The sequence below is a fragment of the Chaetodon auriga genome, chromosome 4, assembly GCF_051107435.1.
Source record: "Chaetodon auriga isolate fChaAug3 chromosome 4, fChaAug3.hap1, whole genome shotgun sequence".
NCBI lineage: Eukaryota > Metazoa > Chordata > Actinopteri > Chaetodontiformes > Chaetodontidae > Chaetodon > Chaetodon auriga.
The window spans coordinates 4,237,510-4,263,712 of NC_135077.1; the positions used below are offsets into that span (position 1 = coordinate 4,237,510).

Here is a 26,203-nt window from a genome sequence, read left to right on the forward strand (position 1 = left end):
ACACACACACACACACACACACACACACACACAAGCTGGGCTGTGGCCAAATGACGATCCCTGGCTACAATGGCCTTATCGTGGCACATACACTTCAACAGACTGAGTACAATCTTATAAACAGCAACTCTCACTCGCTGCACAAAAACACACAATTTGACAGTGGTGATCATCTCATAAAAAAACACTCGCGCACACACACAGGCATGCAAATTCCTTCCTATAAAAAACACAAAATACATGCTCATATGAAGCCGCAAATGCCTTGCTCAGAAAAATGAACGCGTACTTGCCAGACCACGCTGGCCGAATGCCCTTGACACACACTCACATATTCTTTTTATTACTGTTGATACTATGTTGTCATGTAAACAAACACCAATAAACAGAAGAAAAGAGGGAAAATTTCAAAAAAGACAAAAAGCAAAACTATTTGTTGTTTGCTAAGAGAACCAAATCTAGAAGGGATTTTTCAGAGGTAAACGTTTGCTTTATTTATGTAGCAGAATATCATTAAATAAAAACTTTTCTGAATTCACAATTTTTCTATAAAATCATTAGATTGCCCAATTATAATCTTAACTCTCTCCTAAATTTGAAACACATTTTTAGTGTGTTCCTGAAACTTACTACTCTTAAACTTAGCATTATGAATTTTTATCTCTGTCATTCCCTCCCTATTTAATTATGTTTTAAACAAGCAAGTGTTTCAGTGTTAGGTGTGTTTCTGTGTGTGTTCATGTGCATGATTATACAAATGTGTTTGTGTCTGCATGTACATCTATATGCGCATGCACACGGGCATGTACGACGAGTCTTAATGAGTTGGCATCCCTTCCTATTGGTGTCTAGTATCCAGTTGGCCACATACCTGGCGTGTGGACGAAGTAGGCCAGGTAGAGGTCCAGCTCCTTGACGGACACTCCGATGTGGTGCGGCTGGACGCACAGGCCAGGGTTGGTACACTGTGGTGATTTGACCAGCCGTTCCCCATCCGTGCTCTCCAGGGGGCTGCCCTTGAACAGGATGACCATCACCAGGTCCAGCCGCCACACCTTGTCGGCCTGGCGCAGGCAGTCGATGCGACGGATCTTGCCCTTCTGGTCGGGGTTGGACAGCACGCAGCAGGGGGGCTTTTTCCCCGTGATGGTGAGCACAAAGTCCTCACGGAACTCGGGCCGGATGTCCTTGCGGAGCTTGGCCAGCAGGCGCGAGGCCCACTTCTGCTTGATCTCTGGCTTTTCCCCCAGCAGTTCATCCTTCACTGCACGTTCTTCCTCCTTGGACATGCGCTTCTCATGCTTCTTGAAGTATTTGCGCTTGCGGGCCTGCAGGTTGAACCAGGTGTAGGCGAAGGCGCGGACATGGGGCAGCAGGGCCTCGATGAAGGGGTGGAATTCATCCTGGATGAGGGAGGAGGACGGAGGGAGGGTGGAGGAGGAGAGGGAGGAGGGGGGGAAGCAGGAGGAGGCAGTGGAGAGAGAGGGGGAGAATGGGGGAGAGAAGGATGGGGAGAGAGGGAGTGGGGGTGAGGAAGGGAAGAGAGAAGAGAGGCAGTTAGCACCGGCACGCAGCATGGAGGAGCAGCGCCTGCTCTGTGTGAGCGGACGGAGAGAATGAGCGAGAGGCACAGAGAGAGAGAGAGAGAAAGAGAGAGAGACAGAGAGAGAGAGAAAGAGAGAGAGAGAGAGAGAGAGAGAGAGAGAGAGAGAGAGGGACAGAGAGAGAGAGAAAGATGCTATACACTCCCTGCCGAACACCTAACACAGACACATCACATTGAAGGACACATTTCACAAAACACAGAACAACACAATACTGAAAGACTGACAGGTATGAGATAAGAAAGGGAAATTAAGTATCTACTGTGAGGGTCTTCTTCAAATAACAATGTAAACATTTATGTGCCTGCATAAATAAATAAATATAATACAAACAAATGTTTTATTTAGAAATGAAAATGCAGCCAAACCTGCATTTACCCAATTCTAAAACTACAACAAAAACTGTTTTATTTCTGCCAAATATTATTCATTCTAAAAAAAATTGGATATCTACATCTGGAAAAAAGTAAAAACTTGCAGCATTTATAAAACATAATGCAGAATGACTACACTGAATAACAGATAATGCATACAACACTGAAATAATTTGAGAGAACTCACATACAAAATTCTAATTATTAAAATTAAACATGAAACACTCGTCCATAAATAACATGGCTGTGTCCGCACTCAAAACGATCTAAGAACAGTCGTTATCACAAAACATCGCATGTGAATAAAACAAGAATAACGTGGTATTTACCATTTTGCTCTCTCATCATAAATTCACCCCGCCGATTGCAAAGAAACTTAAAATGCGCCACCAGGACAGTAACTGGATTGTTCGAGTCAAAAGGCTCTGAAGTAATGCTGCGTATATTAGAAAACAAAAGACTGAGGAAAAAAAGATTAAGCAAAAAGAGAAGCTGAGAAACTGTCCAATAAAAGCAGCAGGGGGGAAAAAGCTGAGAAAGAGGAGACAGGCCAAGGGGGTGCAGTGTAATACCAGCACAGGAACACAGGAGGTACTGTGGCAGGAGCTGCAGGAGAGGTGCTGTTCAAGAGCACAACAGAAGGAGAGAGTAGAGAAGTTCAGCAATCTCTCTGTCTAAAAGGATTTAAAAAAAGAGCTGGACGTGCACAAACCAAATAAACAGATATTGCAGCAAAAAGGATAAAATTGTCAAAAACTTAAACAAGCCTCTGTGTTTGCAAAAATATGTAGAGAAAAATATCTCGATGAAAAAACAAAAAAAAAAAATGCTTGGCAAAGCGGCGCGTGCTATTGGTTCAATTCTCTAGGATCTGCATAAGACTCACGGAGAGGGAGAGAGAGAGCTGGACAAGGGGGGTGCGGACGGAGGAGAAGAAGAAAAAAAAAACAAAACAAAACAAGAGGACCGAATCAATGTTGGAAGAGTGTGCACGACCGCTGGCAAACCCGAGTGCAGCTTCTTTTTTCCCCCTGTTTCTCTCCAACTCTGTCTCTCTCTTTCTCTCTTCCTCTCCACTTTCCTTCTCTAACCATTGACTGAGTCTGTGCCAACATGCAGAGGGCCCACCTATTTGGCACAGAGTCTCAAACAGCCCAGCCAATACGCACGCTCCCAGCGCTGAAAGGGAGGGAAGAGAGAGATGGCAGAGGGAGAAGCAAAGATGTGGGGGGTGGATGGTTGGTGGCTGGTAGTGGAGAGAGAGGGAGCGAGAGAGAGAGAGAAAGAGAGAGAGAGAGGGAGGGAGGGAGGGAGGGAGGGAGGGAGACGGAGACTGTGTGTGGTGCAGGCAGAAGGCACGTCATTAGCCAAATAGACAAGTTCCAATCTAGTGCAAAGGCAAAGTCCAGAGGATATTAATTTTACATGCATCCAATCCAGACAGCACCCGCCTTCTAAAGCCCTCTACGCCCCCCTCCGCCTTCATTGCCTTCGTCACCAGCATGGTCACAGCCATCCCAACAAACCAGCTCGCTCTCCAAACTGCATTCCCCCCACCCCCTTCCAGAGACACCCCTCTCTCCCTCTCCCTCTCCCTCTCTGCTCGCGTTACACCACCTTGGCATGGGATGGCATGAGAAAACACAGGCCCAAAATCCCACTAGACCCTGAGACCAGCAGCTGCTCCTGGATTTACCACACAAACAAAGAGAGGAGGGGGAAGAAAATGCCCGTTACCCCCCCAACAAAAAATACCATCCAAAAACATGCTCTCCTGTTTCAAAATGCACTCTCACATCCAAACTGGCTCCTTCTCTCCCCCTTGCTCGCTCTTTTTTTTTTTTTTTTTTTTTTGTTAGTCCACTTTAAAAGCCCCAACAGCACAGACACAGAAACACATTAAAAGTTTCTGTTACCAAATTAGAAAGCAATCCCATTTGTGGGTGAGAGACAGGATGCAGTGGACAATGACGGCTGAAAACGCTGTGGTGGACAGCTTCATGTAAGTAGCCTATACATGTTAAGCTGTTGACTAAGGCAAGCGGATATTTAAACTGCTTTAAACAGGCTATACTGCTTCTCTGTAATTCACAAAGCTTAGTCTAATGCTTTCAGATTCAGATCCGCCGGCCTTTGCAATGGCAAAAAGAAGTTTAGATTCACAATGTGGCCACTAAATTGCCCGGATTTTCATCTTTTTGCACGTGAAGTGCACAATGACACATGATTGGGACTGAGCGGCAGCAGAAAGTGAGAGAGCACAGGGCTGTATAGCTGCACTGGCAAGCACATTGCTCCGTCCTCATTGGCTGACCCACATGACCTCAGAGGGACAAGCTGTGCCCAGTGCACCATGGGAGAAATATCGCAGAGACAAAGGCTTTCAAAGAGAATCAATTCAATATAATCTGATATATGCATGAAACAAGCACGGGCCACTCCTCTCATTAGAAGTGCATTTAAATAGCATTCTTCCAAATAACAAAAGAAGGAACACACTTGCTGTCCAAATTACATGAATTAGTCCACGGGGCTCACAGGAATTATAGAGACATTGTCAAAATTGGAATCTCGGCAGTGGGCAGCCACAAAAAGCTAACTTGTCATGTGGCAAAGTTGAGGGCCCGGCCATTTGATTGCGGGTTGAAGCCCCCTGCTGTGCAACGGGACAGGCTGTCTGTGTGAACGCCCTACAAAGGCCAGAGTCCTCTGGTTGGCTCCGAGGACCATCAGATTTAGCCTGGCCTGCTCCCTCTGTCAGTGTCTGACAGAGGAGCCGCAGCCTGGATGACTGGCTGGTCCACTGACTGACTGGCAAACTGGCTGTTAGCTTGGCTGAGAGGCTGCATGACTGGCTGGGTGAATGACTGGTTGGCTACCCGGGTGGGTAGCTAGCTGGCTAGCTGGCTGGCTGGCTGGCTGGCTGGCTGGTTGGCTCGTCACTGCTACTGCTGGGGGTGTGTGTGGTGTGTGTGGGGGGGCAGACCCCATCTGGACCAGGCCGGTCCAGCCGGGCCGGGTGCCGATTGTTCATGCTAGCATACGCCTGCCTCACACAGCCACACTGAACACGTGAAAAATGTGGGAATGAGAGAAGATGGCGGAGGCAAGAAAAAAAGGACGGGATAAGGAACATGAGGACATGGAATTAAAGAGGATGTGTGTGTTTGTTTTTGTTTTTGAGGAATAATGACGGAGGTGTGTTTGTCACTTATTTGAAAAGACTGAAGGGATCTAGACTTTTTGATGAATGGGCCGCAAGACAAAGAAAAGGACAGATATGTGCCAAGTATTACTGTCACTTCCTGTAATATCATCATGCCATTACTGACAGGCAAAATGATAATAACCAAGATTACTATCAGGGTAATCCAAACCTCTCCTTTGTCCATTCAAACTAACAACACATTTGCCTTTGTAGTTCCAGCCTTGCAGCATTTTTTCAGGAACAGAACTCTTATTAACTCTTTATGTAACAAAAAGAGGATGAAAAACGGACAGAAACCTATTACGAGACTATAAATGTAATCCATATTATTATGAATATACTATTTGTATAAAATATGTAATCCTTCCGGGGGGGAAAAAAAAAACTCCCCTTTTAAAATCACTTAGTTAAATCCACTGCCAGGCCTATTATGATCATAAACTGGACCAAATACAAAACTATACACAGCAGCATAACACAGGCTTTGAGGTTTGTGCACAATTTGCAGTTCAGGCAAGATCTTTTATGATTTTGGCCAAGAAGTGAGTCTGTGTGGCACCGTTTTATTTAATGTGTCATTTTTTTTATTTATTTTTTTGCCATTTTCAAATCCACATTTCCCTCGGCTCATTACAGACACTGTGTCCTGTCTGCACACAGTTCTTAAGGGTGAAACGAAGGGTGTTTTTGGGGCCTTGTCCACTGGACTTTTTAGGTATCTGTCCTGCTATCATTTGGGCAGAGCTCATCTTATCTCTGCCTGCCATGCTCCCTCTTTGAGAAAACGACGACCTTTGTTCAGGCTGGGCATGGCCGCCCTCTCCCCTCCTGCCCTGACAGGGTGCAACTCAGAGAGCAGGAGAGAAATGAAAACCACCTCAGGTTTTCAGAACAAGGCCAAGCAAAGGCTAAAAGCACAAGACAAAGGAAAACCATGGAAACTGAAATGGTTGTATTCAAGCTTTTGGTCGCATTAAACTAAAATCCAGTGCTTAGTGCAAATTAACCTGTTCCACTATTTTGACGTGTATGCGAGGCTGACGGCGCGAGTGTCCTGACTGTTAAAGACACTCTGTGGAATGAGGCCTAAAAATGAGCATGCGAAGTTAAGGGCACCGAATCACACGGTAGGCCCTATGGTTGAAAATTAACAATTGTTATTATTTAACCAACGTTACTATCTTAAAATCATAACTAAATTACACGAAGGTTTTGGCTGAAGAAGTTTAACAGATTCAACTACACACCAAATTCCTGTGTGACGTTACGGCCCGTCCTGTAGCTCAACACGGCCTGCACCGTGCCTCTGTTCGTTTGTAAAACCATATAAAAGGAAAACCCTCACACAGACAAAATAAAAAAGAAACCTACCTCCGTGTCAACCTGAAAATCCTCATCTGCCAGCACCGTCGTACCATTAGTTTGGGCTGAAAACGGCTGTCTGTCCCTGCCTGTGAACCTGCCGGACGGGAAGTGAACCTCCGCCCGTCTGTTTGTGAGTGACTCTACGTGTTTCACGTTCGTTAAAATAAAGAAAACGTTTTATTCTCGACAGTAAAACTGCTCTGAACACTAGTCAAAGTCAAACCTTATGTCCCTCTTCCACACACACACACGAAGCTAAACTTGGGCTTAGCTAATGGTCTCCTCCCAGCCTCGGTTCCGCGCGGCCTACGTTGAACTGAAAGGGTCAAAATTAATTCTGAAAAAAATCGATTATGTGTTAAAGTAGTTCGTTTCGTAATGGAGCTAAGACATAAAACAGTGTGAAGTATGACCCAAGTGAAGGCAGACACTCGTAAACAAAGCAATTGCACTGCACAAAGGCGTTTATGCAGCGCTTCCTCCTTCAGTCACTGCAGACTTATTATTGTCTTCTCCTTCGCTGCAGGAGCATTTTTAGGTACAATAACACCTTTATGCAAATTAAAGGGACGACTCGTACTTGCCTGTGGTCTATATTTGCATACAGTTGATTCCAACAACCGTAACTTGCGCGTTTTCCCACAGTATTATCAACATAAGTAAGCACAGCTCTAATAAGCCATTATCTGAAATGAATTTGTGGTATTTCAGATATGCAAATACATGCCAAAGGGATGACATGTGCACATGATACCTGTGGAGAAAGATCAGGTTGTACAATTATTTAAAGCCACATCCGGCACGTTGAGGATGCCTCTGGGTGTCAACAGGCGTTAAATGTGCTCTTTCAGGCCCTTGGCATTGTGAACAGCATAAAGGTCACTTGTTTTCTTTCCTTCTTTTTTACTGCTAAATTGTGATACCAGCAAAAGACAAAATGGAATTTGAAAATAAATAAATAAATAAGTTGAAGTAAATAATTAAAACACAAATAAATTCCAGGCTCACCAGAAAAATCATGCAGCCTTACAACAGGTCTCATTTATATTATATTAATAAAAGCACCATGTTCATATGTTCTATTCCTATGATACCATTTTATATTATTGGATTTTTACCACCACCCAGATCCCTTAATTATCAAAACCCCTTTCATTTGTTGGTTTAAAGTTAAAGTAGTTGGTTTAAAAATTAAAATACGTGTAAAACATATAACAATTGCAGTGAATTAATGAACACTAATATCCTGAACATCTCTACATTTTAAATGCTTTTTTTTCCTAACAAAGGAACAGTAATTGGTTTTAAAAAATCAAACTCATGCATAAATTTTGACGTTTTCAGTTTAATTTGAAAATTCTGAACATTTTAGTCATAATCAGTTTCCTCGTAAATACTTATTCTTGTATTTAATTTCTATACACCTAAATTGTTTTATAATAATAATAACAACAATAATAATAATTTTATTGCTAAAATACCAGGGAAACCCAGGGACATTTCACCATTTGCTTTTCCAGCATTTTATTTTAGTACCATTTAATAATAAAAATCTTATTAGAAAGCTGAACTTAATTTTTAAACATGTTGTTTAAAAACATGTAATTGAAGACCACATTTGTCTAATGAAATTAAATTTATCTCACAGACAATCAAGATGATCCTTTAAAATAAGGGTAGGAAACACACACACACACACACACACACACACACACACACACACACACACACACACACACACAAACAGAAAGCTGATGAAGGTTATAGCATGTCAGGAAGTGTCACGACTGGAATTCATCTTTGACATCTGCTGTGTGAAATCAGATATTGACAAGTACTGTGGTGATGTCAGGGAAAGACTGTGAGAGATCTGAACTATTTTTCCTTTGTGTGTGTGTGTGTGTGCATGTGTGTGTGTGCGTGCGCGCGCTCTGATCACTCGAGATGGTCGAGAATAATTTGGGTTAAGTTTGCTGGAGCTGGTTTGTATATAAATCAAATGTTTTTCAGGACTTTTCAAAACCACACTGCAGTGCAGGCATAATACCATTTCTGTTTCTGTCCACTCTGTTAAAAAAAAAAAAAAAAAGAAAAAGGAAGAAGAGGAGAAAAAAAAGTTTCTGCGGGTTGAGCGAACTTTCCATATTTTCTTCCCATGAGGAGTGCAGGAAAAGTAAGGTGTGCAGGCTGACTAGCGGTGAGTAACACCCTGCCATTAAGAGGTGATGGGTTAGTAACCTCACAAGCCTCCGGGATATAAAATAATTATGGACGAGTTGACATAAACTACTATTTCCTTGGAAACTCTCATGAAATAGAAAAAATAAGTGTCCTTTTTTCCCTCCTCTTTCATTCACTTATTCAAGCCCACACACATGCATTCACACACAGACCCACATTATTCTTCTTAAAAATTTCCTCCTTAACTTCATTACTGCCAGTCCTTCCATTTCCATCCAGCTCAAACCCTTTTCATCCATTCTACTCCCTGGAAGAGGAAAAAAACTTCCCCTCTTTCTGCTCTCTTTCTCCCATCGGCACAGATTGATGTTAAAAGTGTGTCTGCGCATCGTTTGTAATTACGCCTGTTTACACACTGAAGCATTACTATGTGTGAAAGTCTGGAAGCCATTTGTGGCATGAGGCTGAGAGGGAAAGACAGAGCGAACGAACTTTAAACAGCTCCAGAGACACAAGGACTGATGGCAAGCTGGGGCTTCTGACATGACTGCAGTCAGACCTGGGTAATTTTATACTCGATATTCTTTCATGTTTGTGCGATGGATTTGTCTGCGCAGACTGTTTCAGCCTCAAATGTAAGCACATCACAGATAAGATCAGGAGCTCTTTGTGATTTTTTTCCTTTTCTTTTTTTTGGGTATCCAAAATTAATTCAGCCAGGATTTTCTTGAGGTTTGTGTGGTTTTTCTATGACTCTGGCCCATCTGCATAAACTTCACCTTATACGGTTAATTATAAACATAACCGTAACCTCACAAGTGAGTAATATTCCCAATTTCTATTCTGAAAATATTTAGAGAACTGAATTCAATCTGGACAACTTTAAAAGACATTTTGTGATGACCATTTGTTAAATAGATTTTTTTTTTTTTTTTTTTTTGGCTTTACCTCAGTGAACAAAATTAAAAACTCACTGCATACAGCAGAATGTATTGTAGGAATGAATTGTGGGAACCGCAAAAAGAGCCGTGTGAAACATTATACATTTACTCCTCATAATGCAAAACTGCACGTTAATCTTGATAACAGCGCCGTCAATTAGACAGAATGTTTCTCTTAGGATTGATGTTATCGTGGTATAAATAAAACCGGGCAAAGTTATAGATTTCAAACTAAATTAGGAGATTTTGGCGCTGCATGTTGCAAACAATGATTTAATAAAACCATTTCAACATGTGGCTGCAGCTAGATGGGGCAGTATAGGATTACATGTATGCTAAGTGAACACATACAGACTACTGCATGTGTGTCGTCTGTGCGTTTACATTACACCAGTTTCGATGGCATCGCCATGGCGAATACACACACACACAAACTGACTCAAACACACACAGGCATACAGTTGGTGTGGCATTTTCCGACAGGATGCTGCAGTAAAACTAAGAGTACAGCATTCCCCCCCCCCCGTACAAGGCCGGCCATTCCTGATAAGGTCAAGTAGCCAGTGTGATACTTGGAGTGTGTGTTTGTGCTAGTGGAGAGGTTGTGTGTGTGCGGGGTGATGGCACAGTGCAGAAGCTTCAACTTGCAGGGAAGGAGAGCGTCTGTCTCACACTTTCTGCCTCACTCCTAACAGAAGCGCATGCTGCACACACCTACAGCGTTCCAGTCGGCACATGCCAGCGGCACACACGGACTACCATGCTCTGCCTACAGCTGCAGAGAGGGCTTTGAACCTCATGGTTAGCAAATATAGCAGGAATCAAGCAGATAATGAAACCCGATATCCCCCCCCTCCATGCCCTGCTCCAACAGCAGCCAAGCCCTGCTTCTCCTCACACAAGAGATGCACTATTGAGAGACTTTCTCTCTCACTCTTTCGCTCCCCCTCATTCTTTTATTCCTCCCTGGTCCTCGTTCTGCCAGTCGGCAAGGCGAGATGCCAACCTCTCCCCAAAGCCCGGGCAGAGTGCCCTCACCCTTTATGCAAATGCTTCACCACTAGCCCAACTCACACATTCATTCTGTGCCCCCGACCACCACCATCACCTACTCCTCCATTCCTTCATTTATTTCTTTCACCTCTTGCTCTGAAATCCCTCTCTCTCTCTCCCTCTAACACTTTTTTCCCTTTCCTGCGGTCCATATTGTTGTTGCACTTCAGCCATCCCTCCCTCTGCTTTTTGCTGCTTCACGCTCTCACTTCTACCAATCGCCTGTGCTCGCTCTATCTCCATTGCTATCCATCTTCCAGAGCCTCTCGCTCCGCTCCCCCTCACTCCTTTCACTGTGGAACTCCCTCTCCTGTCCTTTGCCACTCTTTCTCTCTCTCTCTCTCTCTCTCTCTCTCTGTCTCTCTTTCACACACACACACACACACACACACACAGCTTGACTCACCCAGACTCAAACTTGTACACTCATTCCTCGGTCATTGCCAGACAGGCAAGTGCAGAAACTCCCTTTACCCTCTCTCTCCTCTCCCTCTATCTCTTTCACTCTCTCTCTCTTACACACACAGCCACTCATGCCACAACTCATGCCCTGGTACTTCCCTTAAAGGGAAAGTATCTCTTAGAAATTATATTTTTTCTTTATCCGCTGCGGTTTGTATAACCATTAAATCATCTGCCACCACTTAGTATTAAATGTAGAATTTGCAATAAGCAGGTTGGCACATTCATCTATACTGCACTGCAAATGTATTTATTTTTATTTATTTTTTTTGCGATTTATTATTTCCCTGATTGTTGAGCAGAGTGTGAGTGGAGCACACAAACCCTCCCCCTTCACTCAAGCAAAAAGAAATGCGAGAGGTGCAGTGATTTAACCATGTGTTTGGTCATGTTTACACAGCAGCCATTTCTTCTTCATATTTAAAAGTACGGCAGGATATTGCATTGTTCCAAATCAACATCTCAGCTGCACACAGCAAATGCTCGAGCGGTGGGTGAAACCCAACTGATTCCAGTCTTGGTGAGTGAAGAATTATTAACCATGAGATGAGATTCTACAACTCTTGGCTTTATGAAACCCTTTTAAATTTTTACAACTCATACCTCTATGGTTGTCGAGCTGGAAACGTGGCTGTTTTCTTCCTGACACTTGTGGGAGCACGGCAGAAATATTGGCAGGGTTTAATGTGGCAAATTACTCTTGGTTGTTTGTTTTTTTTTGTCTTTAATTTCTTGATATGAAAAAGAATAGAACTTCTTAGCCTGGTGACCACAATTTATCATTTACAATTAGAACACAGCGAATGTTTGCATGCTACTTTGCAGATGGAAAACCAACCCTGTTACATTAGCATCCCATTTCTGCATCAGTGAGCTCCCTATCAGGAACACTGAAGCTTGCGGATTTAATTCTGCTTATCGTGAGAGCTGGAGTTTTGCCTGTGCTGAGTTGGCGCTGCGAGGGTTAAACGGTGCCCGCTCCCTGTGGCATGATATGAGCTGGGCCTTTGCCTGTGCACTCTTCCTTGTCTGCGCTGAGTTGGTAGTGTTAGGGGTTAAGAGTGGGTGGCTGCTCCAAGTGGCTTCATGTGCAACTCTGATCCCATTAGGGTTAAAAGGTGTCTGTTCCAAATGGCTTCCTGAGAGTCGGGTCTTAATCTCTGCTACACATGACAGAGTTTGGGTTAAAGGGAGACAGGCTCTTGATATGGCAACACGTTATGCCTCCTCTGAGCTGGCAGTGTGAGGGTTAAAGGTCGCTCAGCTCATTTTGAGTGGCATTCCCTGTAGGGCGAGCACCATGCCAGGCCGGAAGAAACAGAGGACACACACAAACACATGCGAGGCGAGAAACAAAGAGCCTTCACAACCACACACGAGCACACTTAAACACATGAGGACACGTGCGCGCACACACAACTAAATCATTTTGAAACTTTTATCCTCTCAAACCAGTGCTTTCCTTTTCTGAAGATGTATCATCCACCAAGGCAAGGGGTGGATAGACAGACATGCAGACGGGCGCCTCTGGAAGAGAGTGTGTGCAGTTATCTCCTCTGTGACCACGCTCGCTGACTTCCCCGGCCTAAACTACCACCTTGCACAGACCTCAGGAGCACCACAGTACCACAGACAGACGGCCATAAGTACATGTCCTCAGAGGGGACATAAAATGGTGGAAACCCACCTCGATAAAAAGGCACCTCACAAACCGGCCGGGGAGACGAAAAAGGAGAGGGGAACTGATCCAAGCTTCAAATTAGGTTAGAGTTAGATTTACAACAGTCATGCTTATATATTGAATTTTTATTATCAGAAAATGTATAAGTGAAAAGTATATAAGTGCAACTACTTCATAGCATTTGGTATATTTGTAGGCAGCATCAAATGTGCCCTCTCTGGCCTCAGATTGAATCCAGCCAAATTTTTTATTTATCTTTTATCTTTTTTTTTTCTTTCTTTCTTTTTTTTTTTTTTTTTTTTTAACTTTTCCTCCTTTACTTCGCTTCCTGCTCAGATTTACTGCTGTCCCATTGACAATAAAAATTCTTAGCTGCAATAAATATTCTACACTTGCCATGTTATTTTGCAGGGAATGGTACAGTGTTTATCAACTCTCAGCGAAACTGGTCCGGTATGAAATACCAGTCAGTCTCCATTTATAAACATGTGATTGTATGAAAAGATAGTATCACAGAAAAGTGAGCCAGAAGGAGAGAGCTGGACTGAAAGCAGCAAGAGCTGCCACGTCAGATGCTGCTGAGGCTTCTTGGCTGTCAGGACTGAAACAGACACACACGCACACACACACGCACATGCAAATGCAGTATGGCCTGCACACGCACACATGCACACGAATGCACATGCACAAACAGACTCATAAACATGCAGACACACACACACACATACATACACACACCAGGAAAGGTTTGCCTTTGCAGTGCTGTTTAGGGAGTTGGAGTCATCAGCCAAGCCTGACACCCCTGCTCAGTGTAGCCATCACCGCTGTCTCTCTGTGAGTCAACATGGATGGAGCTGCTCCATCAACAACACACACAGGCCCTAATAATAAAACGAGCAAATCCTCCCTCACTCCAGCTTGCCTGCCACACGCCACAGAGGGCCTGCCCTGGGTCTGATCATATCCTGTTAGGATTGCTTCTGGATTTACACTTATCATTTGGTTACACTCTTCAAGCATTTAAATAAGTATTTTGCCTTCCAAGTATCAGTACAGTATTTCAGTGCGCTCTTTCTAAAGACATCATTTTACTTTAAACAGTGACAAATTGTAACAGCAGTATTTATTCACAAAGAGGACAGCAGTGGATGGTTTTCAAAGAAGTACATATAGGGGAATGTTCTGGGCAATATTTAAGTGCTTAGGCATCCAAAATAATAATAATAATAATAAAAATCAGATGCAAAATAGGATTTGGCCTCATCTTTATTTAGGCTAGCCTTCCAATTCCTGGAGAAATTGCATTATCGAATACAACAACGCCATTGTTTCATCATATTCTAGAGGGACTTTCAGCTTTGTATATTTCCAGTGAGGAAAATCAAAATGGGAGCACCGTTTTTCAATCTGAACGGGAGAGAAGGCTCTTGTGCAGAGATTTGATTCTCCAGATACCACTTGGCACCATTTGCCTCCTCTAAGTACTGTAATATGGTTATGATACATTAGCATTCCTTCACATCACCAAAGAAACCCAATCTGTGTTTATCAAGCATTTCGGTCCGTGGAGGAACAGAAAAGAAGCAGAGGGAGAAAAAGAGACGGGAGAGGAGGGTGGAAGTCAAGAAGATGGAGAGGCAGGTAAAGGATTAGCATTAAGAGGCCATAGGGAGTGAAAAGTCGTCCGATGAGCAGCATTCCAGCGGACAAAGCCTGCAGAATGGTGAAACTGTTTTAGATAGCCTGAGCTGTTCTCTGGAGAGGCAGACAGGGAGTTAGTAAAGTGGCTTTTAAGCTCACCAAATCCAACATATCCCAGATAAGACTGTGGCTCTTCCTGAGGGAACGAAAGAGAGGAGCAGCGGAGGGGGCTGGAAAGAATGAGGTAAAATGGAAGAAAGAGACGGTTAAAGTAAAAGACGCAATGTGTGTGTGTGCGAGAGAGAGAGAGTTGAGGGATGGGGAGAGAGTGAGATAGAGAAAAGCAGGCAAAGATAAGCAAACCGAAAAAGCAAAAGAAAGAGGGAGGTTTTGAGAGAACCACAAAGAGAGAGAAAAAAGATAGGAATGAAGTGTAAGGAACGTGAGAGCATATTTTCAGATGAGAGCACATGTGAGCTTTGGTGTTGCTTGATCCCGTCTCATACAGTGCAGGGAATGAACCCAGAGACACTGAGCAGCCCTGCCTGCCTCTCCAGCAGGATTTTATCACCTGCGTGAAAGGCGGCTTGAATACACACAGGCCGACGTCATCAATCTGTGCTCTGCTCTGCTGCAGAAGGAATCTGTACGGCCCTTTTATATACTCTTTGTTTTTTAGACAACAAAGTCACAATGCAGAAGTGCATAAAACACACACACACACACACACACACACACACACACACAGCAGTGTGCTACGGACACTACCTAAGAAAGTATTTTTGTTCCGCGTTCTGTTTCAAACAGGCAAAAATACATAAGGCAACACAAACAGAAACACTCGAAAACGTGTGTGACATGAACCAAATAGAACACCCACTGTCGCCCACTTTCAGCACACATACACCACTAACTGCAAGGGACATGCATGTGCGTAAAGCGACAGGAGACAGGTGCACACACACTGGCCAGCAAGCAGAGAGCCAACAAACGGGGGTCAGTTTTTAATCATCCCTAGTTTGTTTATTTAGCAGCGGTCAGGTTTTCACTTGTAAACTCCATTGCAAAATTCCTCTTTTTAGACTCCAGAGAGCACATTCAAACAGTATTAATTCCTCTTGCTGGGAAAAGGGACGGTCTTTTCCCGGAGCAATCCATAACATCTGAATATAAAAATAAATACGAAGAGCGGGCGCGCTCTTAACCCCAAAGTGTGGAGGGAAAAAACCTGCTGGGAAGTTTGATGGCGGCTGTATGTTTTTCCTGTGTTTCACCAGTGTCTGGGACAACATTTTTCTCTGCGTAGTCACTCTCACTGTGTTGCAGCCCACTATCACCTCTTCTCTTTCTTCTTCTTCTTTTTTTTTTGAATCAATCTTTTTATTTCGCCTTCAGTTTCTGTCTCTGTCTTCTTTATGTTTGCCATCACTCTCTCTCCCTCTCTCTCCCTCTCTCTCTCTCTCTCTGCTGGACGCCCCTGTGCCAGTTAACTCACCACAAGCCAGAGGGAGGACCGCAAGAATGCTTAAATCAGCATAATTAGGCCTGTGTGTACTTTAAACACACACGTTTCCCCCAAGCCTGGACCTCTGCCACCCGTACACCGCTGTGTACGCAGCCACGGCCCGTCTCTTTGAGTCAATAAACACAAACATATCAGCAGTCCGCCTCACACACGTTCACACAGTACACACACAGACACACACACAAATACATATGCAATACATGAGGTGAAAAATGATGCTGTATCCCTCTCCCACCCAGCTGTCACCCCCCCCCCCCCCCAAGACCCAAACCACCATCACCACTCTAACACAGTTTGACCCTTTACACTGTGTAGCTGAGGGCGAGCAAAGTAAATGAATTTAATGTGGGGGCCCTGTGCTGAAAAGCTGCACGTCTGCTGCAAAATTTCCATAAGCAAGCCGGTGAAAATTAAGCACGAGCATGCACTCAGACAAAGGCAGGGCTCTCAATTGAGTTTGTGGTTTTGTCCCACACACATCTGTATGTGTTTTAGGTTTCAGTGGTGCATTAACAAACAACTGCCTCTCAGCGAATCCAGGGTGCACATGGGGATTATCAGTAGTCATTACAGATCATTTAATAATAATCACCACCATCAAAAACAAATCAGGCCAAGCATGTGATATTTGGATGGCCAGTATCACCGGCTGAGTGGATCATAATAGTGAAGATGAAAATTGATACCTACCTACCTTTTATCCTGTACACTGTGTGTGTGTGTGTGTGTGTGTGTGTGTGTGTGTCTCACTGTCTCTGCGTGATATAAGAGCAATTACAGAGATGACACCTGTGAACTTACAGTATCAAAACACTCCACAGAAAAGTCAGAGTCAGCGACTAAAGCCTGTTAAAAATGCGTCCAATAAAAACATTACACTCCCTCCCTCAGGAGCTCAGACACACAGCTTCCGAAGAAGCTTCAGGTGCACGGACACTGCAAGAGAGGCCCGCACTTGCTGAAACACAGCACCAAACGCATCAACGCAGCGCAAACCGGATAAGAAGAGGAGTGCCGAACATGAAAGGCCCTGGTAGCCTGGAGCCTTGCACATTAATTTCCATTCTAAAGATATGCATGGAGAACAAGTAACTCCAGTAGTGAGTATCACTTACGCCACTGGCTTTGGAAGCACAGTGGTGTTGCCATGGAGTTTATATGTCATTAAAGCAAAACATGAAGTTAATTTGATTTCCATTTTTAACGTGACTCGCCCGAAAAACAGATAAATTTTATATGGCCTCAGCTTACGTTCGTCTTGGCACAGCGCTCGCAGAGGGCTATCCGAACGCCGTGCTTGGTCTACTTTGGAAAATATTTTGTCAGCAGCATTTGATCAAAGTGGTGTGATACTGTTTATATGAGGGTACACACTGAAAACTAGCCACAAAGAAGCCACTCTGTGTGTCCTCTCTGCCTCTGTCTGTCTTGTCTGTCGCCTTCTTTCACACAGAAGCAATGAACACACTCATGTCTCTGTTTGTGTGCTCACACAGCTGTGGATCTTGCGCAGGGTTCAACCAAGGTAAAGATATGGTATATTACGCAATGGCTTATAGATTTTTCCACCCCTGGCAAGCTGCCAGTGCCAGGGAGAGAGAGAGAGAGAGAGAGAGAGAGAGAGAGAGAGAGAGAGAGAGAGGGAAAGGGGGGGGGGGGGGGGGTCAGAGAGCAGCACACTTTGTTCCACAAAGTCTGACTCACTAACTGGATTCACTGGCTCCCTTGCTGGGACTGCAGGCCTCTATGACCAGTAGTTACATTGAGGAAATAGGGCTGAACAAAGGCAAGTGTGTGTGTGTGTGTGTGTGTAATTTGATAATACTGGCAGTAAAGATTGTTGGTGCGTTTGCTTCACCAACCACCACCAGATACATTTATTAGGTCTGGTGAATATTTCAACTCTCACTCCCTAAGGCAATGTGGACTGCTGCTGCTCTATATTAGTCTGCCTCTGCAAACACACACACACACACACACACACACACACACACGGGCAAAAAATAAATGACCTTAGGTAGTCATTCAACACAGTGGGGTGTTGTGGCTATAGAGTCTGCTTCATGTATTTCTATCAGCTACACTTTAGAGATATGATAAACATATCAAGACAGGTTACGCTGTACACGCAGATCATTATTGCTTCATCTGTTGTTATTCTAAGAGGCTGCTATTTAACTTCTTATTGCTTTTTTTTTTTTTTTTATGTACCATGCAAACGAATTTGACAAAACCAAACGGTCATCAGACTCCATGCACCATTAAGTGCCAAATAAATAAATGCCTTTTGACGTGATCAACAAAAACTGTAATGTGCATGCATGACAGACATTTCATTGAAGACTACTTCCAAAACGAGACTTGGAAGAGTCAGCAAGAGCAATCCAATCTGTTTTGAATCAGGCAGTCGCCTGTCAGGATGATCAATCCGACTGTTTTCTTCATTTACTTACCCAGTACGTGACATGCATATGTTAATGAAACTTGTGCGCTTCTCATATCAGTCTTGTCCATATTCTCCCGCCTGGATTAAGAAGGCAGACATACTGTTCACACACAAGGCCTAGAAATGCATTCACAGAGCTGATTTGGCCTAGATCTTGCGCACCAAGGTTTCCCCTACTCTTTTAATTGGGCCCTTGATGCTCGACATAGGGTGTACTTCCTCTAATTAGCTATATCTATAGCGTATGGGAGGGTGTATGAATGCATGCATGTGTAAAATCCTCTTTTGAGCAACTCCAAACTAACTAAGAGCTTTAATTTCACGCTAGGCTGCATTGTCCCATTCAGTGGGGTTACCCCCACAAAAAAGCCTCTGAGAAAATTAAAAAGAAAGGGTCGACGGAGGAGGGGGATGGAGAAAGACAGAGAGAGAGAGAGAGAGAGAGGGAGAGACAAACAACAACAACAACAACAGAAGCTCATCCTTGAACAATGCAGATCTCTCACTAACCGTTACTTCGCTTTTAAAGGGAGCTAATTGAGGAGGTGGAGGGGGTGGAGGAGGAGGAGCAGGATGAAGGTGAAGGGGAGTCTGTCCCAAGCAGCTGCAAGAAGAGCACAGTCCTTTGGCTCTTGTGTCTTCTCAGCCCTTGATTCCTTTGCGGGTTCCACTCTCTGATCATCTCATCGCTTGTTGGCAAAAGTCTTTTCACAGTGTAAATGACGGTAAACTGCTAGTTGTTGCAGCTTTGATTCTCAAACCTGAGAAAAAATAATAGCACTTTTGCACAGGGAGGATAAGCAATTATCAGTCAATCACACACCCAATTCTTACCCACTGCCAAAAATAAAATTATATTGGGTAGTGAGCATTGCAGCAACAACAGCTCTGCTGGGTAACTGCATATATTTAGTTTTGGAGCACTTTCTACGCTCATGACAAAAGTTGGCACAGGCCAAACTGAGAGAGATGTTCTCAGTATCAGCACACTGAAGTGATTGTGACTCTGCTGCTCCTCCACCACGTCCGTCTATCTGTCTATAACATATGTGAGTGTTCAGTCTGATTTCAAATGAGTGTGCCTCTATGTGTGTGTGTGCACACGTACATGTGTGTGTGCCGTATGGCTTGGTAAACACAACTATATCAGAGACCAACATAAGACTGCTATAGGGGCTGCCTGCTTCCACTGGCCACAGATCAGCCCTAAACCTAATCCACACTAGGAGGCAGAGGTGTGTGTGTTTGTGTGTGTGTGTGTGTGGGGTGGGGGGATACACATATTCACACACATATCGGACACACACACACATGCCCATCCATCCAAGGGACAACCACCTATTACCCTGTTGTGCCAACTGCCTCAGTTAAGCATGATAAATCCATTTTCTATGGGCGGTCAGCAAGACTGCACAGATAAGGGATGAGCAGAGCACCGCAGTGCTGGATTTAACTCACCTCCAAGACAGATTCACACACACACACACACACGCACACACACACACACACACACACACAGACGCAGAGGACCGTCCATAAGCTACCTTAGGGTTTTGCTCAGTGGCCTCATACATGCATTCTACAAACAAAAACTAATATTTTTCACTTGTGCACACGTAAATCTTGACAAACATGATGCACAATGTTCGATTTTAAATATTTGAACTCCATTCATGTGTTTTGAAGGTCTCAAGAGTCAACAGATCCCTCACACAAATCAAGAACTTTTTTTCTTTATTTCCATGTAATCAAAATGCATTCAGACACTGTTTCACTGACATGGACATGTTGTGCCATTTCCCACTTCCCTGCACTCCTTCCTCCGTCCCATCCCTCTGTCCCTGCCTACCAGCTCTCACTCTGGGCCAAGCAGTGTAAGGTGGACCTGGTCTGCCTCCAGCAGAAAGGATGAATAAGTAAAAAGAACACAATGTACCCCTGGGTTCTGCCTGCAACCCACTGCCTGCCTGCCTGCCTGCCTGCCTGCCTGCTTGCCTGCCTGTCGTCCTGGCACATTTGGCAGGCCACGTCCACCCTGTCTACCGTCTATACAGCAAACCTATTCTCCGCTGCCTGTGCTGTGCCTACCAACTAGCTCTGTGTGAGCAGGATTAGAGTGTGTGTGTGTGTGTGAGTGTGTGTGTGTGTGTGTGGTGCAAAGTGACGCCGGCAAGGCTTGGTATGTTACCAGATCATGCAGGCCCACCTCGGCTTACACCAGCACCGCGGCCGTCACCGTCCGGTCCCAGTGAAACCAGAACCGAGGATTGACGCAGGAGAGCCATCGGCCCAAAACGGGGCAGGAGTAAGAAACACACACATACTGTACACATGCACACACGCACAAACCTGCAGCTATAACGGGCAGGTATTGACTTGGGCCTTGAACGTGAGTTTTAATGTATTGATCCTGGTGACTGAACAGGAAGACACAATTAAACAAAATTTGAGTGTGTTTCATGTAGAAGATATTTAGGATAATATATAGAAACTGCTTGCGTGGGCTCCACACATATTGCCACACAGACTTCATACTTCTCCATATGCACTGATGCACAAAAGTTCCTTTATCTCCATCACCAAAGATACTGACTACACACATTTTTTCTCTGTTGCTATGGCTATATGGCATGGCTACAGTATGTATGGCTTTCACTGCATGCTTTCAAGTGCTTTGCCAATCTGCGCGGCTGAGTGAATTTCAAGGACTCATTTGATCTCCCAATCTAAAAAAAAAAAAAAAAAAAAACACTTTAGAAGTGCAAAGAATTGGACACGAAGCGCTTCTGAGCAAGACTCCAGCAAGCAAATGAAACTTTTTTTGCTTGTGAAATGTGCGGGAAACGGTTAAACGATCTTCCGCAAAGTGTTAAACATCTTAGCGAGAGAGAGAGAGAGAGAGAGGGAGAGAGAGGGAGAGAGAGTTTGCGGCAAAAGCTTCAAAAGTTGGCAGTGTTTGCGAGACGAGCTGCATATTAGCAGCCCACATCTCATTTGGATAAGCGGGACTTAAGTGGAGTCTGAAATAATTGATTTCAAAACGCAGCACATAAAAGTTTTAATTAACGACGCCTCCGCGACCTTCAAACCGCATTAAAACTTTATGCAAATGCGTTTCCGTCACAGGGATGTGAAACAATGCCACGTAGCCCCGTAAAAAAAAACCTCCCGGCGCTGTTTGGCAAGTGGACGTGCACCACTTTTGGCTGATCGGGTCCGTCACCTACCAGGCCATTCCAGCAAAGCTTTTATCAGCATTAATAATGCATTGTAGATTGTTTGCATCAGTTTTGCACGTTTTCTGCGATTTGTGAATTATTTACGTTTCTGAGTTCGAAGAACTCACTTAATGGAGTCATAGGACGACAACAGCAGTCACGGCTACAAGACGCATAATGCATGCATGCGTGACAGGGTGTGGATACACACACACACACACACACACACACACACACACACACACACACACACACACACTACAGAGATCATTAAAACAGGCGAGGGAAGCTGATTAAATGCGAGTGTTCAAGTCCACTCTAAATCACAGGTGTGAAGCAGAGGTGTGTGCAAGCAGGACGCACGGGCGGTTTTCAAGTTAATTTTTGACTGCTGTTATCTTTGAGCCGGCGGGATATCCTTTAAGTACAAGCACAAGTTCTCAAGGAGACGTGAGAGTGCAAACAACTCAGCTCCGCTTGATATCCATCAGTAGGACCGGGAGACGCAATAACAGCAGCCTAAGCAGATCAATATGTATCACGCATATGGACAGCACGCGTCCATGCGGCGCTCGTGTGAGAGGATCTGCTGCCAATTAATTTTAATTAATGGAAAGAAAGAGAAAACTCGATGCGGACCTCTGCCTCATACCACCAGGCTTGGAAAATTATCTGTGCTAAATATGCAGTAGGGCTGTTGGATTTATTTTACGGAGCAAATCAAACAGACTATTGATTAGAAAATGTCTCCGTCAAAACTCTCCAGACGCCAGAGAGGTCAAGAGAAAATAAAAAAGAGGAGAGAGGGATGAAAAAAAAAAAAGACAGACGCGTTTTAACTACAGCCTGTTTTGCAGCCACGGCTTCTGATTCTGTGACAGTAATGATAATAAAAAAGATGTGGTGAAATATTATTTTGCATTTGAGCAGTGCTGTTCTCTTGTTTCTGACGACAATAAACAATCAAGAGAAAACATGTCGAGGTCTGGTCAGAAGGCCTGAAATAATACTGAGAGGGTTTTTTTTTTTTTTTTTTTTCCACGGAGCTCGTCAAAGTCACACACTGTTCTGTTTAAGGAACGGCATGACTGCAATTTCTCTGCTTCATGTGTTTAGGTCTAATTTTATCTCTAAATGATTCAGTTACAAATGCGAATGTTATATTTTCCCAGAACAACAGCGTAACTCTCAGGACGAGAGGAAGGCGGCGGGCCGTGACCTCCCTGAAGCGCTCAAACATGTATCTTAAAGGCAAAATCAGTTCAAAGTGTGAATTCATTCATTAACACTTACAGAACAGAAGCTTTATAATTAAGCCTCTTGGAGGGGACTGTTTAAGTCATGGGTGACGGAAGCTGTTGACCTCAGACAAAACCACTGTGCCTCCTGACAAATACTGATGTTCCAAGTTAATATTCAACTTGATCTTTAAAAAATGAGTTTATAATGGGAAAATAGTGACACATGAAAACGCCTTCCAGCCCGGTGTGTAAGGTGGTTAACCGAGCGGCAGAGGGGAAAACCGGACCTGCGGCGGCCTGAAGCTGAGGCTCGGCGCGCCTGCAGCTCTCCTCTGTTAACTCTGCAGTGGCTGAACGGAAGGTCTGTGTGTGACCTGAAGCTTCATTTCAAATTCGAGCTTGAAACATGTGCTCACGAGGCGCAAAAACCGCTGCTGCAGGAAAATCAAAAAAGGTCATTTATGACTTGACCTTTGCTGTTTGTCAGCTGCTACATGACGCTGTTTAATTTCCAGATAAAACTGTGTAAACACTTGAATAAGACAAATTCAGCACATAAAGAAAATAGACTTACTGTGATTTAAAAAAAACAAAAACAACAAAAACAAAAAACAAAAAATAATAAGAAACAGAAAAAGGCCACTTGTGTCAAACCGGCCGGTCCAGTGTTTTCACTGTGCAGCTTTGGCACTGATCGATTAAAGGTTATTTCTATTAGATATTTTTACTGAAATATAATTAAGCTAAGTTTGATTTCAGTGTTTGTGCTGCTTAAAAAAAGAAAGAAAGAAAGAAAGAAAGTCCAGACTTATTTTTGTGCATTGCAAGAAGTGCGCACATGGAGATGAGGCCCGAAAGGTCAAAACGGAGTATAACATTGTTCATGACAAAAATTTGAGCTGAATATTCAACGTGGAAGTCTTAATTATTTAATACATTTTATTATATTCTTTTTAACACGAGTAAAACAAAGAATTGACTGTGCACAGCTTCCAAATGAACCATTACTCCAAACGGCCTTTGAAATTGCGCACAAGTTAAAGAGAGGTTTTCTTTTACAGTCAGCGAGTCCCGTAAAAGTTCCAATTTGTGCTCTCAGGTAAATAACATGTAGTAGCTTGACTGCTGCTTTAAAGGTCAGCTGCTTTTTCTGATTAATCAAACTGCAACCATGCAGCTCGGACTCTCCACACTACACACGCCCACCCTTCCCTCTGTCGGCTTCAGGATGCCCCCCAAAAAACTTTTGAATTAAAAAAACGAGGCTGCCGAAGTGAAATAAACTAAATGACAGATAGTTCTGAATGCGTCCACGGTGACCCTAAAGGCCCCCAGAGCTGACAGCGGCTGGAGACCGGCAGACCTCCGTCACAGCCAGTCAGAGACCCTAATTCATATAGAAATAAATCTATAGATGAACTGCTCCACAACTCAACGAGCCACATTAAAACTCGATCGGTGGTTTATTATGTTTGTCGATAAAGTCGATTATTGCCTTCGGGCGACTGTGATCAGTCGCCAACTGCCAGGGCACCGAGCCCTTCTTCCCCTTTCTCCAACCTCCGTTTTATATAAAATAGATTTGGGAGAAGCGCCATTTTCTCTCCAAACCATGCGCAATGAGACGCACAAGAAAGCCCGTTGGAAGAGTGCCATTAAAAAGAAAGGGGGGAGAGACAGAGCGAGAGAGGGGGAGAGAGAGAGCGAGGTTAAACACTATCGGGGAAAAGAGAGCAGAGCTGGAAAAAGGGTCCTTAAAAACGCAACAAATGACAAGCAGCGGCGGCAGCAGCACGGCGGACAACACAACACTGTAACCACATACAGTAGACACACACCGGAGGCGCACCAAACCGGAAAAAAGCAGCGAAGAGGAGCGTGAAAAACGGCGTTTTTTCATACCTGTGTCAAGCAGTACGGGGAGTACATGGTTGTGTCTAGAGATGAAAATTGGAGTCGCTGATGATAAAGTTGGATGGAGGTTCGCTGCGGTGCCGCATTGCAAAGCCGCTGTGGCTCAGTCCAGGCTGTAACCCCGCCTCGCTCGCAGTGAAAGCTCCGCACTAACTTTAGGGGAAAGTTTTTGCTGCTCTCTCCCTCCCTCCCTCCCTCCCTCCCTTTTTCTCTCTAACGCTCTCTCTCTCGCTCTCTCTCTCCCTCCCCGCTTCTCTTTCAGATCGGCACAAACCTAACTGTATTTTAAATTATCATCGGCTTTTTATAGTGTTTTTTTTTTTTTTAGGAATCCGCGCTTCGTTAAAACCCCAGAGAGCGATCGCTCGAGGTTACAGTAGCACCACAGTGCTGCAGGGGCTCAGTGCGCATGTGGCACGCAGTGGTGAGTTCAGTCACCTCGTCGTGTTTTATGGTATTTTATAAAATGCATATGGAATATCTGCAATATTTCCATCTGGACCTGCAGTTCTGCAGGAATTTCTGTAACCATCCTGCTTTCCATATATTACAGCGTTTAGTTTTTGTGAGAGGGATAATTGCTCTTGCTTTCCCTCTCCTGCAACAAACATTCAGTCATGATTTTGCGGCATATTTAGATACTTAATCTCATATTGCAATGACAAAAAATAACAAAGTGTCTATCTGTGTTATCTGTCTTGACAGATATGTTGATAGATGATAAGGTAAGAAAGCCAAAACTCCTTTTTCCTGAACAAAGATTAAGGTAACATTTTTGCCTCACATCTGACAGTTTGCCTTTGTTAATCAGTGGTGAGTTCACAGTGACTTTATGGCTTTATCGTATTTAATTGCTTACAGTACAATTTAATCTCTTGTGGTATCATTTTAATATTCCAAAGAAACCTTGTTATGTTTAAAGATTCCTTCCAGAACATGCAAACAGTATGTTTTTGACGTTGTATTATAAATAAGCTGTAAATCTAAACTTTAGCAATGAGTACAGAGTAAACGCAAATGACAGAGGAGGCAGATTTCCTCACGATTATCTTTTTCCATTTTCATATCCTTCGCTGTCACACAAAATGCAGAAGCAAACCCATGTGTGACCAAAATAGAAACAAAGGTTTGAAATTTACAACTCAGATTTCTGCTGTGGTATTTGGTCAGCCCGTCAGCTGCAGAGTGACACAAAGCTTTCAGCACACAGTGAACTAATTCAAGTGTCTTAAGTGGAAGAGGCCCCCGTGTTCTTAACTTGAGCATTTGTTACTGCAAATGAAAAGTGTGCAGCGGACAAAGTGTTTGATGCAGCGGAAACATCAGCTCCAACGTGGACCAAAGTTATT

The 26,203-nt window shown here is 43.9% G+C and overlaps 1 protein-coding gene across 24 annotated transcripts in view; it reads right to left on the reverse strand.

The window, feature by feature from the left end:
• nfixa (nuclear factor I/Xa) overlaps positions 1-26,203 on the reverse strand; it is a 115,284-nt gene that overhangs the window by 76,913 nt on the left and 12,168 nt on the right. For 13 of the 24 annotated variants that reach the window (XM_076728343.1, XM_076728336.1, XM_076728341.1 and 10 more), the window contains exon 3: positions 872-1,403. In XM_076728343.1, coding sequence (XP_076584458.1) covers positions 872-1,403 — 532 coding nt within the window. Of the gene's footprint in view, positions 1-143; positions 1,404-2,307; positions 3,475-24,842; positions 25,041-26,203 lie in introns of those variants that run through there. The other 11 variants (XM_076728327.1, XM_076728324.1, XM_076728331.1 and 8 more) reach the window with 9 other exon arrangements.